Here is a 19,230-nt window from a genome sequence, read left to right on the forward strand (position 1 = left end):
TCTCTCTTCACCTACTTTGTCTGGCTTCCTTCCAACAACTGTTTTTCTTGCACTTGGATTATGTGGGAAGAGATCAAAAAATTCAGCTGTGTGGTGGTCCTGACTGAGGGCTGTGAGTAACCTCCATGTCCAACTGCTGCCCCACATGACTTATTTGCTTCCTCCACTAAACCAAACTGCGGCCTCAAGTTTCCCAAATTCTTTCTAAATTCAGCCCAGCAGGGTTCACACAGCATAAATATAAGGCTTTTCTTACACCAGCTTGGTAAAATGAACAAAACAGCTTAAAAACCAAGCACAGTGACCTACAGATGGACTGATAATCATGGACATTTCGGTCAAACAAAACAAAACAAAAAAACAACAAATAAATCACCACACTCATGGGGACACATTTTACTGTCCAATCCATTAAAGGAAGTGTCATTCAGAGTCAATCTAGATAAAGCAGCAGAATTATGGCAATCTATTAGATTTTTACATGAGGAGTTTGGGAATTGAAAGGTTTTCAGGTCAGTTTGGTCTAAGACAAAACCTGCAGTTTCCACCAGCACAGTCTGTAGGATCAAAGGGCTGATAGCTACTGCAGCAGAGATGCTCCTCCTCATCCCCTGGACTAAAATGAGAGCCCCCCTCAGTCATTTCTCTTGCTCTCCCACATACTGCCTAAAAGATCTTGTAAAAGATGTTTTCCTCTGTATGATGACTGAAGTTAACAAAGATGTGCCATAAATCTTGTGTCCTGTAAAGCAGGAAAGGATTGAGCTCTTGCAGAGTAAGAAGTTGGTGGACAGTAGAGATACATTCAAACTGAGATACATCCTAACTGGCCTAAGGAAAAAACAGAAAGCAATCTGGTTCTGCTCACAATCAGTGATAACTCAAAAAAATGCAAAGTAAATCCAATGAGAAGCACAGGGAGACCATGAGCTAAAGGGAGAGGAAAGGACAGGGCAGAGAAATTCACCAGGAATGGACATGAACACCAGAGAGAGGAGACAACTGACAGAAGCCCTGGGAAGCAGTGAAGGAGAACAGAAATGGAAAGAAGATGAATTGGGAGGTAGAGACAGTAAATGAAATGCCAGGGACATGCTGGTTTCTCACATTCATTTGCCCTAAATTATCTTCACTTTAACTAGGAGAGGAAGAAAGCCTCCAAAGTTACAGAAATGTTATGGAACAGAGGCAAGCAAGTAAACAAAAGCTCACAAACACAGCAAATGAAAGTAACAAAGCCACCACCACCACCACAAAGACTAGACTGGGCTTTTTGGGCTTTTACAGCAGTCTTCATCTTGATAAAATACCCATTAATTTTTATTTTCCTCTTATTATTTCTTACAGTAAAAAGATGCAGCCAAGGACTGCAGAACAGCAAATCTAATATTTGCTCTTTGACAGAAACATTATATATTTTCCAGAGGCCAGCCATGTGGTAGGTTTTATCATTAACATTGAACCTGTCCATGTCCTAAAAATCATGCTAACTCCCACTTACACTGTAATAGCCTAAATAAAGGACAGCATATGCATTACAAGCCTTCTCAGTTTCTCTCTAAACTTCCCAACTTTTTAACTGCTATTTACATGGGACAGAAGTTCATTAACTTTTGAAGCTTAGAAAGGGAACTCTAATAAACACTCAATGTTAAAAAACATGCATAAAAATAATTATGATTAGGAAATGCATAAAAATAATTATGATTAGGAAATCTAATTTTTTTGACACATTTCGAATTACTGAGATGCTACTTCATAGGGCTATGCTACAAGACTGATTTATTTAAATCTCCTTTTAAGGATTAGAAATTGTCACAGATATTAACACTTGTAGCTGCACATATGCAAATTCCTTAAGAAACTAGGCAAGATGCAGTTTAATCTCTCACCAGCATGTCTAATAGAATTTTTGAATATCAGGGAGATTTTAAGTTTGGCAGCAAGACGAGCTTGCTAGACATGTTTATAAATTTCCTGGCAGATCTGAATCTGCTTAGCTTCCAAAAATCCTAGCTGAAAGCATTGCCATAGTAATTGGTTATATGTCAAAAATGGAAGATGAAAAAGCTTCAAGTACCTTGTCCTTTTAAGATATATATACATACACACATATGTATATGACAGAAAGTAATCGACAAAAATTTAGGATCCTCACCATTGCCACCTGTTCTGTTACTCCTCTGTCCCACTGAGTTTTCAGATTCTTTGTATGGAAATTGAAGAGTAGTATCCAAACTGCGAAAACCTTCTTTGAGAGAATGGTGCTTGTAGTACTCTACCAGTTCCTTTCAAAAAGGAAAAAGACTTTTATTGGAAATTGAAATCACATACCATTCAGCATTCTGGTGTACAGCCAATGACAGCTTTATTATGTAGGTAACCTTATTTTACAATACATCCCATAAGAAATTGTTATTTTTTAAAATATCAAGTACCAGCTTTCATATTGCCACTTAAAAAAAATTAAACAAACAAATAAACCAAAATAGACACCCCAAAAATCAGCTAAGTAAAATATTTTTGCCAGAGTCAACATTTGCTGCTCCTTGAATTCAGGCTGAGGATGGCTTTGCTTTTCTGGAGTCAGGCAGAAGGCAAGGTCAGCTGCTTGCTGAGGATGGAATGGTAAAGGCCCCTGTTTTCTCACATCTCTTTTGCAATAATAAATGATGTTTATCTACACAGGCATTTTTAAGTACAGAGATCTGAAATAAAGCACATGGCTCGTAAGTTAACAGCAACTTGATGTGCAGACACTCAGATGATGTAAAACTTCCAAGGCAGGGCAGCCTTGGGGGTGTCAGACACTGCACACTGACTGAAAAATCCAGTGTTTCACATTCTCCTGGTACCCAATCCAAAAATTACATCATCTCTGTGTGCGTGCATCTATATAAGCATTCATAGATACACACTGGAATATTTTACATATATATGTGCAAAAATTCATATATGTAAATACAAAAGAATCACTGAAATAGTTTATGTAACCAAAAAGACAAGCTACTCAAATTCCTACTCTAAAGAAGGCAACACCCATCAAAATGATGACAGCTCATGCTATTCCTTTGCAATCTTCAATCCTTGCCATTGTCTGCTACATTTGATTTAGCCCTAGAAATGCCAATATCACATTGTTTGTACATGGAACTAGAATAAGATGAAAAGTGACTGGACAATTCAAAGCAAATGTACTTCAATTGATCCATTCAAATGTGGGATTTCACTCTTCAGAAATGCAAGCACAAAGCAATGTATTTACTGTAAACCATTCACTTCATTCCACTTATTTACACTTAGACTTACAAAATTAGAGTTGACCAAGCCAAGTTTAGGCCAAAATTAGGAGATCATACTATGTCTAATCATTTTCTTCTATGAAAAAACCTCAACCAAAAAAACCCAAGCAAACAAAAAAAAGCAGCACCACAAAAAGCTACTACAATGTTTAGTCTATAATAGCCTACATCAGTGATACTAAGAACTCTTTGGGCTTTGCTGTTTGATATCAGCACATCATACAAACTGGAATGTCAGCAATGAAATTTACTCCCATATCATCACTGAATATCCAGACATTCAAATTACCATGACAATACTGTGTGATTTTTAAGTAAGTAGCATTCAAAGTAGGATATCAGGATAAATAGAATATAATTAGAATGAAACTTTCGTTATCTTTTTGCACAGTGTAAGTCTGTAAGAATTGTATTGTTTGGTAAAAGTAATTAGAATTCCAAATGGATAGATGTTGCTGGTAAAATAAGTAAAATGGTTTCAAACTGAGGAAAAATAGAAAAATCATTTCATGTCACAGATTCAGTTACTTTTAAAGCTTATGTTTTCATTCCATTTTTCCATGAAAACAGTTGACTGACAACTGGCCTCTAAAACCTGAATTGCACAAATCACAGTAGCAAGCTTACAAACAGAGTGAGTTAAGGAATCCATGCCAGCATGGATGGGGCTCCTCAGGAGCCTGTCACATCACCCTGATTCACAGCAGCAGCCAAACTGACCTTTCACTGCACCCTGTCTACACACTCAGCACATTTTAATTACTCTGGTGGAAGTTTTTTAAATGTACTATGAAAAGTAGACACAAGAGCTCTTCTGCTTTTTTCCCCTCCAAAGCAGTACAAAACGCTGTGTCACTGCAGATCACTACTTAACGTTTCCATGGATGCTGCCTCTGTCTCTCTTCTGCTCCTGCTTCTACTCCATCTACTTTGGCTCCTCTTTTCTTTAAGACACTGTTACTTTTTCTCTTCCATCTATCCAGAACAAAGCAGTTGCTCCACAGCATGTACAAACACCACACCACTTGTGTATTTAACTCTCAAGGGCAGAATTCATAATACCCTAAATCTGTATTATAAAGTAATTCTTTCCTCCTTGAATGTTAGCAAGGCTAAGTTGGTAGCAGTGAGATCCTTACACCAGAAATTTCTTCTGTCCTCTCAATTCTGTGATGCAATGCATATTCTATTAGCTCATTTCCCATCCAGCTTGTCCTTTATTTATATTTCTGCTCTACTCTGGAACCTGCAGCAGTGCATTAAACTGCACCACTGCCATAAGAAGAAACCTGGCAGTGTGGCACTCCAGCAGCCGTGTTTTGCCATGAGCAGTTTCCAACTAATCATTTGTAGGGTTCACAGACCAAGCAGCACTTCCTTGTGTCTGTGAGCAACACTACCATTTGAAAAGATGAAAAGATCTCAGGGTCCCCAGCCCTCAAACTAAAGAACTCACTGGCTTGAAGAGTGAAATGAAGAAAAGAATGCAAAAACAGCTTGGTGCATTCTTCATCAAGAAACTGATGTTCTTCCTGTTCTAATGAGCACTTACAGATTATCATTTATCTCTCCCCACTTCTAGGATGCTCTTGTCTTACAGAGTATCAGTGGTTAAACTAAAATAATTTCCAAGGCTTCCTGGTTTTAGGCTTCTCCCTGCTCTTGTTTTGCATTATCCTTCATTTTGATTTAGCATTTTCACATACTTGAGTACGCATGCAGGAAGGCTGCTGCATAAATTTTAATCCAATTGATTCCTTAAAACCAAGATTTCCAAAGACATCAAATTCTCCTTTCCAGATTCAGCCTAACTCCAGAGTGGGCTGATGGATGGGATTCAAATTCCTCCTCTCTTCCCCTTCACTACAAGGGACACAGTCCAGTCCTAACAATAAATATGTAGTCTTAAGCACATAAAATTATCACTTAGAGCTAAAACCATAAACATAAAAAATTATCCTATTAGCAGGAGTGGACACAATTCAAATCTTTCACTCACATAGCCTTCTGGAATTTCATAAACCAAAGTAGCTCTCTCTCACAGAAACAGCTACAAAGAAAATCTCACAATGTTAAAAAGCTAATCAATGCTTACCATTAAATTTTTAAATTTTCTATTTTCTGCAATGTGGAAAAAGCCATCTCTTGTTAAAATCTTGATGTGTTTCACTTCGTTATTGTACCTGTGGGCAATGAATAACTTATGAATATAAATGTGTTTTTAATCAGACACAATCAATAATTACCCGAGGGCATGCCCCTAGAACACCACACACATAAATTCTTAAGACAAAATGTATATCTGTGCCAAAACAAAGTTGACATCTAATCAACCAAACATATTTATTAAAGTATAGCTAAAGAAGTAATCTGTCATCAGGAAAAAAAAAAAAAGTCACAGCTAACTGCTTATTCTAATTGGTAATTCCTATGTACTTCCTCCTTTTATATCCATATTGATCAACAACATGAAAGCAAGCAATTATTTGCACCCACAAATGTACAAACCCACATTTTACTGAATAGTCTGAGATGCAAAGGGCTTTGAGTTCTCACCAATGTCAATGAAACAGATCTCACTGTACAGCAAACAATGCTTACTCTTCTCCAGCATAGTCAACCTTTATTTTTGCAGCCCCAATTTGCTACATCAGCATTATAAAACCATTGCTTCTCTCCTTCTATACATCCTGGGTATTTTTTGACAGCAACTTCAGTTTTCCTATAATGAGACTCTTCAAGGCTGCACATAATTATGTAACAGAAAGAGTGGTTTGTTTTCTGTATTTATTTCAAATGCTATCTAGACAAGAATGAGAACAGGAAAACTTTCTTGAGGCATTCTTAATCCAATTCCACTTACTTAATGCTAATTGCATATTCCCCTGATTCTTTGGTCCTGTGCCGCACCAGGTAAGTGCTGTTTACTCTGTTAATTAGTTCACTTTCTGCCTGCAGTCGTTCCATTGCTCCTGCAAACCTGTAACAAGGAAAATAAAAATTGCCTATGATTTTTTTCAAACTCCAAAGGTCTATTAAATATGCAACAGAGATTGAAAATATTCTACATATCATGAGGACCAAAAATATACCCATTGCAACTGAATACCACTTCCAGATTTCTGAATGAGGACTAAAACATGAAAAAATTCCACAGTTGGGGGTTGTGGAATTCCTAATTAGAAAAGCACTTTTATAGATTTGGAATACAATATGTGCTAAGGAAAGTGCTCGAGCCCAAGCGTTAGCTGAATGACTACTGGCTTGAAAAGTTCAGAAAACCAGCAGGTCTGTCTGCATCACATGCTGCAAGAGAAGCAATATAACAGTGGTCCAGAACCTTTGAACCTCCCTGAGTTCTAGGGAGATTTATTGCAACAGAATGGAGAAGCAGCCACCAGAGGTAGATCAGGTCAACAAAAGACCTCTAAGAAAATTTGGTGCTTACACAAGACAGGATTTTATTTCATTTCATAATTATGCACAACCTCTAAAGGCTAAAGTGCAATGGGTATACCCAACATCCAGAGGGAAAAAAAAAAAGCCAAAACCATCCAAATTTGAAAAAGCTGATAATAAGTGTTGAAAGCTAAGACAAATAAATCACTGATTCTGCAGCCTGGCTGCATGAGCAGATTTGTGCCCTTGCTCTGCCTTGTGGTGTGTGTAGGACATCATGAGAGGCTGTCAGCGGACACTCATTTGCAAAACCACAGGTTAAAATGTTAATTGGGGAAAGTGGCCTAGCTTCCAGGGAAATGATGCTTTTTACAAAGGCTGTCACCACCACTGACCACCACTAGGTAAAATTTCACACCAATACATCATAACCAATTAGGAAGGAGCTTTAAGTAAAATAGAAGTTCTTTATTAAAAATCCATCGACGATAAAGACTAATGCCAGTAATATGCTTTATTCTAACAACATTTTAAATAGACCAAATGTTAGAAATTATTTCCAAATATCAATTTTAAATAATTAACATTTTGCTTGGCTTGTTATGAAAAATCAGTACTTGTTTAGGTGTGATCCTAATTTCTCTTTTGGCAAGCTAAGAGGAAGTCCGAACTCATGTCTAAATGGCAAGGCATAAAATCAGTGAAAGAACACAAGTGGTGCTTACTCTGCTCTCTCAGAATCACCATGTCTTTTCTGAGCTGTGGGAAAGAGTTCACACACTTCATAAACCCCAGAGCAGCAGTGGTTGCAGTTTTGATACACCATCTTTTTCACAGCATCATCAAGGTTGGAAGAGACCTTCAAGATTCATCTAGCCCAACCATCAACCCTGCACCACCACAGACCTCCCAAAACCATATCCCCAGGTGCCACCTGTGTACAGCTTCTGTGTACAGCTTCTACAGCTTCAGTGTTGGAGGAGGTTTTTAAGCAAATGCAGAATTATTCACGATACTAGATGTATTTAATACTATTCTTTCCTTTATTCACTCAACATGTAAGATCTACTTCCATGCTTCATATTATAACCACCTCTTATTGTTCTATTTCAGACCTCTGGGACTAAGGCTGTACAGCCACAGACTTGTAAACAAAACATCAAAATCATTAAGCACTTTATTATAGCAGAATTGCTTTTAGGCAAAGCATGGTATTGCTTTCCCAAACCATTACATAATGCCTTCTTCTGAAGCCTAGAAAGGTTAAACCAATATAATCTAAGCTGTAGTAAACACAGTTGCTTTCTGTGACTGCTTCTTTCAGATTCCTGTAAGAAAAGACAGAGACTTACCACAGCTGTGAAGAGTAGTCTACTGGCTTTGGAACCTAGGATATCAAAAGACACAGAAAATGAGGACCAAGATCTTTTTCCTGAAAACCAGATAATAGATTGATTTAACTATCAATATCCAGGTAATCTAATTTGTCCACAAGTCTGTTTTCTTTAAAGGAAGTTATAATAAAGGAGAAATACTCCACATCATTCTGAAAGTAGTACAGAATATTTTAAGCTCTTCTGTCACAGTTTGTTTTGGGTATTTTTACTTCACAGAACTGTTCAAACAAAGCTTTTCTGACAGTGCCTATATTCCAATTTCATACACAAAATAGCTCAGTGCTCTTTATTGTAGAAAAGTGCACTAAAAACAATTTACAGTAATGCAAACAATTTACAGTAATGTATAAAACTCATTTCATGCATTCAGGACTGCGTGGCCTTAGACTGTCCACTGGGAAATCTGCTCTATAATCTTGAGAGAGACCTGAGGATATTCCACAACTTCTATCACATGACATCATTCATTCCTTTGTATTTGACTTGGGCAGCTGTTCTACTGTACCTTGCTAAGAATGTCATTTGATTCTGAAATTAAATTTAAAAATTAAACTGCAATCAGCTTGCACAATGAATATTATATGTACACAAACATATGTATAGATAATGTTTATTCATGCACAGGAGGCACAGTATCATCTCCCATTAGTGTGTGATAAATCAGTATTACCCTACTCTTCTAAAACGATGTGTGAAAATGCACAGTGCTGAAAAATGGATTTTAGTGAAAGGTTAACATAAATCTCACACACTTATAACTTAAGGTCACATATTCTTAGGTAAGCAGAATGTTTGGGGGTTTTTTCCTTCAAGTAAAACTAATGAATGTTTTATTTCCTGGTCTCTAATAGGCAAGAAATTACAGTAACATTCTTCTCAAAATTTTTTTATTCATGATATATGGAATGTCACCAAAAAAGACTTCCAAAAACAAATCAAGTTAGGAAAATATTATTACAAAGGCCTCTAAACTTAAATTGATTGAATTGCAATCAATTACAACTCCCATTGTCTTGACCTCAGGTATCAAGCAAGATCTCTATCAGGTCTCTAGACTTGACCTTGAAATAAACTTCAGTGGGGAACACATTAAAGTTCTCTGTGAAAAAACCAGGCTCACATGTTTGGCTTCTGTAGCAGTAAATCTTAACAGGTATTATAAACAGTCATTTAGTCTGGTTCTTGAGAGAGAAAAGGGAAACATGCATTATTCCCAAACAGGGTGAACAAAGGGCTCTTTCCACAGCAGCACCTGCAGTGCTGGCAGCAGTGAAGCCCTCAGGAGTGCAGGGCACCCAGGAGAGCCAGGTGTCACCCTGGCAGCAGCACTGGCCTTGCCCATCCTGCAGATACTGATGGTTTATTCAGGCAGCTCTGCTTCTAATGGGGAGATCTGGCAGAAAGTTAATGGACTATGTGAATGCTGACAAACAATTCCTAAGAGAAATATTGCAGGGGATCAGCCTGATGACACACTTCAAGGCCACCATTTCAAAAATTACAAAGTTTTTACATGTTGCAAGATATCCTTAAATATTTCAAATTTGTTTCAATATTTCTAGCAGTGCTAATAAACTGGAAAGAATATACAAAATTCAGAGATGGTTTAAGTCCATCCTCCAGTGCAGTTAAAAGATAGATGAGTAGTTGCTTTTGTAAATTTTGAATGGAGAAATATATTCATATAACAAGTGTTGTTCATTGGCATAAAGAGGATAAAATCAAATGTTATTCCAAAAGCTCTTGGCTCATACTGTGCTATGTATTTAATGCTCCTACAGAAACTAGAAAAATGGAGGAAAGCTAGGAAAAAACAGATATTACTCCTATAGGGCATAAAATGTCTGCTGACATATACTTCTTATTTTAAAGGGAAAAATTGTTTATAGGGACATCTGTGAAAAGTCTGGAATATAGATATTCTGGAGCTCAGCAGTTTTTCATTCAATATTCATTCCTAAAGTCTTCTGATATATGGATTTTATGCTGTTTCTGGGCATTTTTATATCAGATGGTTGTAAAGACTGTTAGACTTAATAATAACAGTAAAAGTTATAGCATGTTTAAAACCTGATTGATGTCTCAGTATCTGTAACTGCATCGTTTATCAGAATAAGATGTTTATATTTCATCCTTCCAAGTTAACAGTGGTGAAGCATCAATTTATCTTTTTGTTCTGATCATGACACCAATTGGTAACATCTCATGAATAATATTTATTCACTCTGTAAAACTACATTATTTTCAATACTCCTCTAAATAGTTTATTTTAAATTTAGCAGAAAGCTTTGCCATTAGAAAGAAACCTACATAACACCCCAGCAGCATTGTTCCTAACTTCAGATATTACACTGCCAGTGCTTTCAAAGTATATTGGTGATTCCTAAAAGTGCTGCTGCAGTTGGGGTCAATGACTACACAATGACTGATGGGGTCACTGACAGTGACACCATGGAATGGGAAATCCACCCTTGAACAATGAGCAAGGGGTGGGAAACTCACAAATTTAACAATAAGCAAAGGGTGGAAAGATGAAAGCTACATTCACACAACAATTTCATCTTTATTTCAGATTTGTCCTCTCACCCAAACTTAAAAAACTTGTACTTATAAATAGTCTGTGCATTCCTCTTCAAACAAAATCCTGGAAATATATGGTATTAAAGATGTCTTATGGTGTTTTAACACACACTCTTTAGGATCTCATGTGTACTTGTTCTGGAAACTAAGACACAATAAGCCTCAAAGACATCAAAATGCAGCTACTAAGAGCTGACCCCACCTACTTATAAAAGCCCTTGAAGTGGCACATCTTGATTGCTGTAACAAAAGCAATTTTATTAATGAGTCAAACTGTTGAGAATCGGGTTCAATTAAGTGTAAACTACCTTAAAGCAAAGCAAGGACTAGGATTCATTACAGGGTTTATGGGTTTTTATCAAATGACCTCAACAAAGGAAGGCAGCAATCTGATGCACAGTGTTACAGAGGGCAGAGAAGGAACAAGTGTGTAGTATATTAATACATCATCACATCTGTACATTAAACTCTTAAGTACATAGTATAAAATTATTTTTCTTACTACTTTCACAAAATTTTCTAGATGGAGAAGATTCTTGTGTGAAATAAAGACAGGTAAGAACATAAAGAAAAAATAAAATTTATCAAGCAGTCAGAATTCAAAGTTTTACATTAGTTTTAAAATTTTTAAACTTACTACCTAGGCTGTAATCCCTCTCTCTAACCCAAAGTGACTGGGGAATAGATTAGAGCCACAGCACTCTCACCTTCCTGCTGGGGAAGGAAGAAAGTGCACTTTCACATAAAATGTATTTGATCTACACTCTGGAAACTCTTGAGACAGTTCAATTTATTAATATTCCCAAAAGTGAAACCTGCTTATCAAACTTGTTTTCTTGACGTGTCCTACTTACACCCAATAACCAGAAGTATTAGAACTCTCTACTTTAAGCAATACTGAACCCACCATGAAAGCAGCAAGGAACTAGAAACAATATCATTTTTCTAAGATAAAATTAATGATGAACTAATGAACAGGGCAGTTTTCCTGTAAGGTGGCCAACAGAACTAAATAATTGTACTTACACATGGGCTAGGTTTTACTGCATCACTTGGGAAGAATCCAAGCTCTCCTGTTGTTAGATTTCTTCCCTAAAAAAAAAAAAAAAATTCCACTTTTGAGATATAATTTGGATTAACGGTAAATGATAATACACACCCAGGGATTTAGGACAATAAATTTTAAAGACAAGAGTCTTCAAAATAAAATGCTGTTCTAATAAAGTGTTGCTCAATATTTCTGTGGGTTTTGTTGTTGTTTTGTTGGGGTTTAAATATAATTAAGTAATAATTATAACTGATAGATCTGAAAGCTCTGAGAGATAAGAGGCAAGAAGGGAGCTGAGAGACTGCGATGTGATTCCCAGCTCTGTCAATGTCTGCCAGCATCTGATATCTTCATTAATGTTAATTATCTCCTTTCAAGTTACTTCCTCTTCAGCTGACATTCTACAGAAAGCTGCCACCCTGCAACCTTGCAGATCCCCAAAATGACTACACCACTGTGCAGCAGTGGTTGCAGCACCTGAGAGACCAAACTCCAGTGGGAATTCAGAGCTCGTGAACAGGCAGTGATCAACATTTCCCTAAGTGATGCACGGCAGTGGAAATCCACTGGGCAGGGGAACACTACCACAATTAAAGATGACTCCCTGTGATGTACTGACATGCTGGAGATGCATCCACACAACGGGGAGACCAGGGGCAGAAATGCATCCAGCATGGCCTAAGCTGAGCTTTTCCTGCCCCTCCCAGAGTGGCAGGACCACCAGTTACTCCAGGTTCTAAGCACCAAAAGTGACCTGACCATCACAAATCCATGCATCAGCAGCTCACACACCATTCAACACCAACCAAGCTCTCCTGAAGAACACCTTAAAACACCTTTTTATTCCTACTAGTAATATTTGGCAATGAAGACACATTTCAGAGTAGAAGACAGCACATACCTAAAACCCTGAACACAGATTCATAAAGAGATGGCATCAAAATGTGTATTTAGGCAAACAAATGTCTTAATTTAACTGATTTTTAAAAAGCACATAAATACTTAACCCCTATTAAATGTAGTATACTGACTGTAAATATAATATATTCTCAGCATTTGGCAATGAGATTAAGCATGAGTACAAGCATTAAAATCATGCAAACTACATTTCTTCTTTATTTTTGATGGCAGAGCTGCAAAATAAAGAAATTTAAAATGGAAAAATGCTCATAAACACATGAAATTTCTTCAGGGTTTCAGTTTCATTTTGTTTCTGTAACACTAAATGTGTAATTCTACCATAATACGCCCACAAAAAATAGAACTCAGAAAATTCAATAGAGTGGAGCTGAATGTAAAAAAATAACAAGGGTTTATGAAAAGAATAAAAACATTCTTTGACTGGTGCTATCCTAAGCACAATAAGTGAGTGCATCATTCTCCATAGGAGATCACTCTGCAATTTATCACACACAGTAGCTACCACCTTAACCAAAAACACAGAGAAATGCAGAGGGAGCAGAGGAGATGGAAAATCACACAGGCAGTATTTAAGCTAAAAGCACTTTATACCAGTGATATTTTAAAAAATAATTACGTGCAAACAAGTGAAAATCTCACAGATTTGAAGCTGTGTTCAGCAAAGCTTCCTTGCCCCCTTTCACACCATGTGCTTGAATACAGGTTGTCCTTGTATCCATATATTCTATTTACTCCTGAAACACGAGTCCCTCTCGAGTACAAACCTCATTTTAAGCAGAGCTCTGAAACACTCTGCTGTCCAAGTGATACTTATTTTCAATACTAATCCTACCTGAATAGCAAGTGGTACCACACTCAATAAGACCAGCCACTGAACAAAACATATTAATGTCTATCAAGACATGTTTGACCACACTTCAGCTACAGCTCAAGCACTGCTTAGTAACCTGTATTATTTATTTGATGTGTTGTAAAGAATGAAAAAGTTTTACCTAAACCACACATACTTATCTATTACAATCATTTGAATTTCTAAATGGTCAACTTAGAAAACTATTGTAGGCTAGTGGGTCAGCTGTAAATTACCCTAAAAGCCCTTTTGAATAATTAAAGATTTTAATATAAATTACATTTTACAGGCTCTTTCTTCATATGCATTTTAAAAAGCAGATGTCCTTAAAAGACTCAGAAGAATCTGTATTAAGCAGTCTGTGACAAGAGAGACAAAAAATTCCTGAATGATGCTAATGGAGATGACAATTTCCATTAGGATTCAAATCTATTACTGAAGCTTCTAGGGAAAAGCCTAACACACTTTCTGGTTTCTGCTAGTTAAACACAATGAGATTCTAGCTACATTCTTTAGCATGATAATCACAAACAACCTCTAAGACAATTCCCAGTAAATTGAGTTGACAGATGCATATGAACATGGCAATAGGATCAGTCCCATGTGGTAGCAGTAATTTTGGCTTGTACTAATTGTATTAGTCAGGTGATTACCTTCTAGCCAGTCCTAAGTCAAGAGCAGGTTTAAATGCTTCTCCAGATCAGAACTCTAGACCTTGCAGAACCAAGTCCTACAAACAAAACTACCCAGGCCAAACTGTGCCTTGAAAAGATTTCTTTTTAGTGATGTGAAGTACCCATGGCCTGCTAAGTAACAGGTTGGGGGATTTTGGAGGGGAGTTGGTTGGCTCTTTGGGTTTGGAGGGTTTTTTGGGAAGGGGTAAGGTGGCTTGGTTACACCTATTTACATATTTTTTCAATTGATAAAGTAATTCCATTGTTTATTACTTCCCCCAATTAAATGTACAGGCTGATACAGTGACATAGGAAGAGTTCACTGATCTTTTCCTGAAGAGTTTGAAAAAGATTCTGTCCTAACTGTAGCCAGAAAAACAAAAGCCAAAACAAACAAGAAAAAGTATGACCTAACTCATGAAATAGACCAGGCATTTTTTATATTATATTCATTACCTTATTATAGCTTTAAAAAAAATTTAAAAAAAAAAAAAAAAAGAAGAAAATCAGGAAGATCAACACAGGAACACCAATTCAAGATATTTTCCACTTGCTGTTCTATTATTCTCCTGATAGTTCTATTTAGCTCTATTTCCATGTATCCAATAGTAAAAACAATTAAGAAAGCAATCAAGAAAAATGAGACATTTTAATGCACTTACTGTTAAAGTGAATTCAAGTCAGCATTTTGAGAACATTTATAGTTCTCATTTCAGAAGAAATTTTAGTAACAAAAGTAGTGATGTGAATCACATGACAGCAAATTTTGCCATCAATAAAATATACTTGTATATTATATCCCATGTATATACTTGTGTATTATATCCCCTGTATATAAAAACCCCTATCCTTAACTGAATTCAGCCAGCATCAAGTAGTTTAGGAGGGGTTCTGTTTTGCAGAGCTATTTCTCTCCCTTATAAATCTAATATTCACTAACTGGGTTTTGTCAACATAGCTTTTACTTATGTTGTGTTACAGAACCAGACTGAAAATTTTGCTTTTTGTGCCAAACACTCTCCTTAACTCTAATTTCACTAGAATTGCCACCAATGTCATGCTCTTGCAGATTTATTCACCGTGACTTTTACTTTAAGGTTGCAAGAACAAAGATTTACATTATATAGGAACTACTGGCAATTTAAAAGCAAAATTAGTTGTATTAGGCATTTATTTTGATAAACCACAAAGAATTTTGTTGTCGTTCAAAAAGAAAAAATTTTAGGAGAGCAACATATCAATAAGAAGTTGATATCTGGACAAAGAGAACACAGCCATTTGCTAAATGATACAGTACCTGCCAAAATAAGCTGTGTGCATCTCCTCTAATGAGTTCAATCGTGTCCCCAATCTGGATGTGCAATGGTGGCCCATCTTGTGCTGCTGGCTGAGGGATTCCAGTGTAGTTCCGAATTACTTGCATTTTCGGTAAACCTGGGGAAAGAAATTTTAAACAATAAATAACATAAACAGAAAAAATCCCAAAAGCCAGAATCAATTTTTAGTTAATGACAGTTACAGAATCTGAAAACCATGAGAGCATTCAAAGAAAGAACCACTATGTCTTTAGCAGGTATTGGACTAAGGCACTAGTACTTAGTACTGTACCAGGCACAATCAAATAGAAAATAATTACTTTGGAAAACCATCTCTATCCCCCTTTCTTCTTGGGGTAAAGTTGATTTCATGCTTATAGAGACTCTTTGCTGTACATGTGCAGCCCTAGCTCTGCAGAGGGTTCAAATATTAAGGCTATCTTTATAGTTTAAGGCAAAGATTTCAATAAATTAGCATTAAAGACACCAATATGAATAATCTCATCTGCTTTAGAATGCTATTACCAAAAACCTACAGCCAATGTGAACAAGGCCAGGAGAGTCAGGACCATAATTCTTTTAGATTTCTCATAACATTTTTTTCTTTTTAATTTTCATGTTATGGAACAATTTCTGGGTGCCCGGAGCAAAGCCTGGATCAATTGAAGGTTTCATTTTCAAGACAACTCTAGATGCACACTAGTCCTTCTATCAATACTGACTGCATCATAGACAACTAAGCTGTGCTGGGGTTTTTGTTTTTATTTTTTTTTAAGTGAGTAACCCACTTCTGTCCACTTGTGCAAAGAACCAAATCACTGTTTCTAACTACAGTTCAAGAATCCTCCACAGCAGTGTATCAAATGGGGGGGCAATCCCTGTATCTTCAGTCAGAAGACAAAACTGTAGATACTGTAACCCCACATTTTTATAACTTTACCTGCTTTAAAAAAAAAAAAAACAAAAAACATTTTAAGCATTACGGACAGCTAGTGTATTGCACTGAAAGAGTGTGCTCTGATACTATAAGAATACTTGAAATCAAGTGAAGCACCACCCACTGCATAAGAAATTTAAAGCTTTACAGACTTTTACAAATACATTTTTGCACTCTATTTCTGCCAAGGAAAGCATTTTTTCACAACAACAGAACTATTTTTAATTTTTCTCCCTCTACCTTAAAAAAAAAAACCCTATAGAATAATTTTCCTGGTTTTAACTAAACATGGGATTTTCAAAATCATTATAATTAAATTTCAAATCTTAACCAGACAGTTTTTGGTTCAGTAAGAGTTTTATAAGAATATATATTAATAATGACAGATAAGAGTGACAGGCTGCAAAGTCGAGGTTGCTGGGCTGCCATATTTAACATGGTTTTGGCTGGAAGGTCAACATTAACTTCATTCTAACAACAAAGGATCAGCAGGGCCACAGAAGACTTATTTCTGTTGCAAGATCACTACTGTAATTTAGGTGGCAACAAACACAAATATCCATGATCTCCTCTAAACTGTATGAAACATGAAAGAGATCACCTTCCATAATTACTACTCTCTGTATTAATGAATAAATACTAATCCTAAGTGCTGATGAAACATTAAGCAAAGTAATACCAGCTCTTACATTACTCAACCCAAATGACACCTTAACTTTTACTGTTTCTACAAGTTACCTAGCATACTTAAATGAGCACCTAATTATTAGTAAGCCATTATTCCACTTAGGCAAACACTAGACATTACTTTGTTTCTAAACTGAAGGCTTTCATGCTTTCATATACTGATTCAGGCTGGGGGTGCAGAAGCTGAGAGGGGACACGCTGAGACAGGATAAGGAGATAAGCCATTCATATGGCTTCATGGTCAGGATATAAAGTGGGGCAAGGAGGAGGAAGAAGGGATGTTTGGAGTGATGGCATTTGTCTCCCCAAGTCACCATTACACATGATGGAGTCTGCACAACAGACTGGCCAAGGAACACAGCGAATGAAATCTCTCTTTTGCTCTCCTTGTGTGTGCAGCTTTTGTTTTAGCTGTTAAACTGTCCTTATCTCAGCCCACGAGTTTTCTCACCTTAGTGTTTTGATCCTGGCTGGGGTTAAACCACAACAAGAATCTCCTACTTTTCAGTGTAAATTACTTCATGGCCAACTTACATCCATTTAGAAACAGGAGCCTGCAGAGTTCTTTTCCTTGTCTGCTTTTATTTTCATACTACAGTTAAAGAGAGCAATCATACCCCTATTAGCCTTCATTTTGCTAGGCTAAACGAGCCAAGTTCTTTTAGCTTCCTCTCATAAGAAACCAATTCCTCTGAGGCAGTACACCAGCTGCTTTACAGAAGTTCAGACAGGCAAGATCCAGGATATTTTCCTTGTCATTCTTGACATTTCATTTTTAATTGGCACATGGATTCGTAACAAATATCCTCATTAAGAATCCCAAGGACTTGCTGTAATTCAATAATGCAGACAAGAAAAAGTGGTATTCTACAGAAACCTGAAATGCTGTAGAGTTATTAATTATTTAGAGTATAACTATGGATTATTTGTGACAGAAACAGTATAGAACCTCTATGCACTAATTACTAAATGTGAAATATGTTAAGCATTTAGAGACACTGCCATTGCAAGGTACACAGCTGCAGAACTGACAATATCTGAAAACTGCAGAAACATATCTGGGACAAAAATGTTACTTATGAACATGTTAAAAAGAGGGTAAAATTCCAACACAAAGGACAAGATGAGGATTTCATCCATATATTATCATTGATTTCCATGAGTCAGATTTCCACATTAAAAAGTTTCTTATCAGGAAACTTTCTAATTTAAAGATACAAAAGAGCCTGGTAGTTTTCAACATTGAAATAAAAAACCAAACTTATCCAGTTATGACACCAAGAAGTAGCTAAAATTTACTTCACTTGAAAACCAGGAAAAACCCCAGATTCCTAGAAAAGCCTTCATAGCCAGGCTCTGGGTCACAGAACTAACATAAATTGATGATCTAAATTGTAGCTCATGAGAAAAACAGAAAGCATGATAGATCAAGATTTATAAAGGTACCAATTAGGTTACATTATAGAAAAATAAAACCTTTAATAAACTCTACCATGCACTTGACTATTTCATCTGATAATTATGAGTCAGAGAAGGAGGCTACATTTTAGAATTAACATAGTACATAATAAGTTAGAATATCCATTATATATGAAACAAAAAAAAGTAAACCACTTCTATTCCTTACAGCAGCTCTGCATTTCTAAACAATACTGGATGACCCTCAGAGTTTCATGCAGAGATTCAAAAATGTTATTTTTTGCTAACAACATGCATAAGGCACACCCTATTATGACCTCTATCTGTCAAAACTGATTCCTGCATCTGTTATTTCCAAGCAATGCAAAATGTGGTTTAGGATTCAGGCAGGGATCATTCTAACACACAAAATAATGACACAGCATACAGGAGAGCAGGGTTCAAAGGTGAATTTGTGGATAAACTTTATACTATTACCAGAAAGACATGAAACAACTTTGTCTGCATTACACATCCCATCTTAGTTAAACTGAAGACTTTCTCTGTGAAAAATTCAGCCTAGTCACCAATATTTATAACCTGACAGAAAAAAAACAACCACTAATGCAATGGAATGAAGCCTCCTGACTTCATGAGGCTTTGAACCTGAAACAGAATTTCAGACTATCTGACAAGGCCCCATCCTGATGCTTCCAGAATC

General features: G+C 36.5%; 1 protein-coding gene across 2 annotated transcripts in view; it reads right to left on the bottom strand.

Moving 5' to 3' along the window:
- Positions 1-19,230, bottom strand: part of VAV3 (vav guanine nucleotide exchange factor 3) — a 144,344-nt gene that overhangs the window by 12,352 nt on the left and 112,762 nt on the right. For both annotated transcript variants that reach the window (XM_059854419.1, XM_059854420.1), the window contains 6 exons: positions 15,469-15,605; positions 11,705-11,770; positions 8,054-8,088; positions 6,166-6,282; positions 5,398-5,485; positions 2,159-2,288 (listed from right to left, as the gene is read on the bottom strand). In XM_059854419.1, the coding sequence (XP_059710402.1) occupies positions 2,159-2,288; positions 5,398-5,485; positions 6,166-6,282; positions 8,054-8,088; positions 11,705-11,770; positions 15,469-15,605 (573 nt within the window). The remainder of the gene's footprint in view (positions 1-2,158; positions 2,289-5,397; positions 5,486-6,165; positions 6,283-8,053; positions 8,089-11,704; positions 11,771-15,468; positions 15,606-19,230) is intronic.

Source organism: Haemorhous mexicanus, chromosome 9 (genome assembly GCF_027477595.1).
Source record: "Haemorhous mexicanus isolate bHaeMex1 chromosome 9, bHaeMex1.pri, whole genome shotgun sequence".
Classification (NCBI taxonomy): domain Eukaryota; kingdom Metazoa; phylum Chordata; class Aves; order Passeriformes; family Fringillidae; genus Haemorhous; species Haemorhous mexicanus.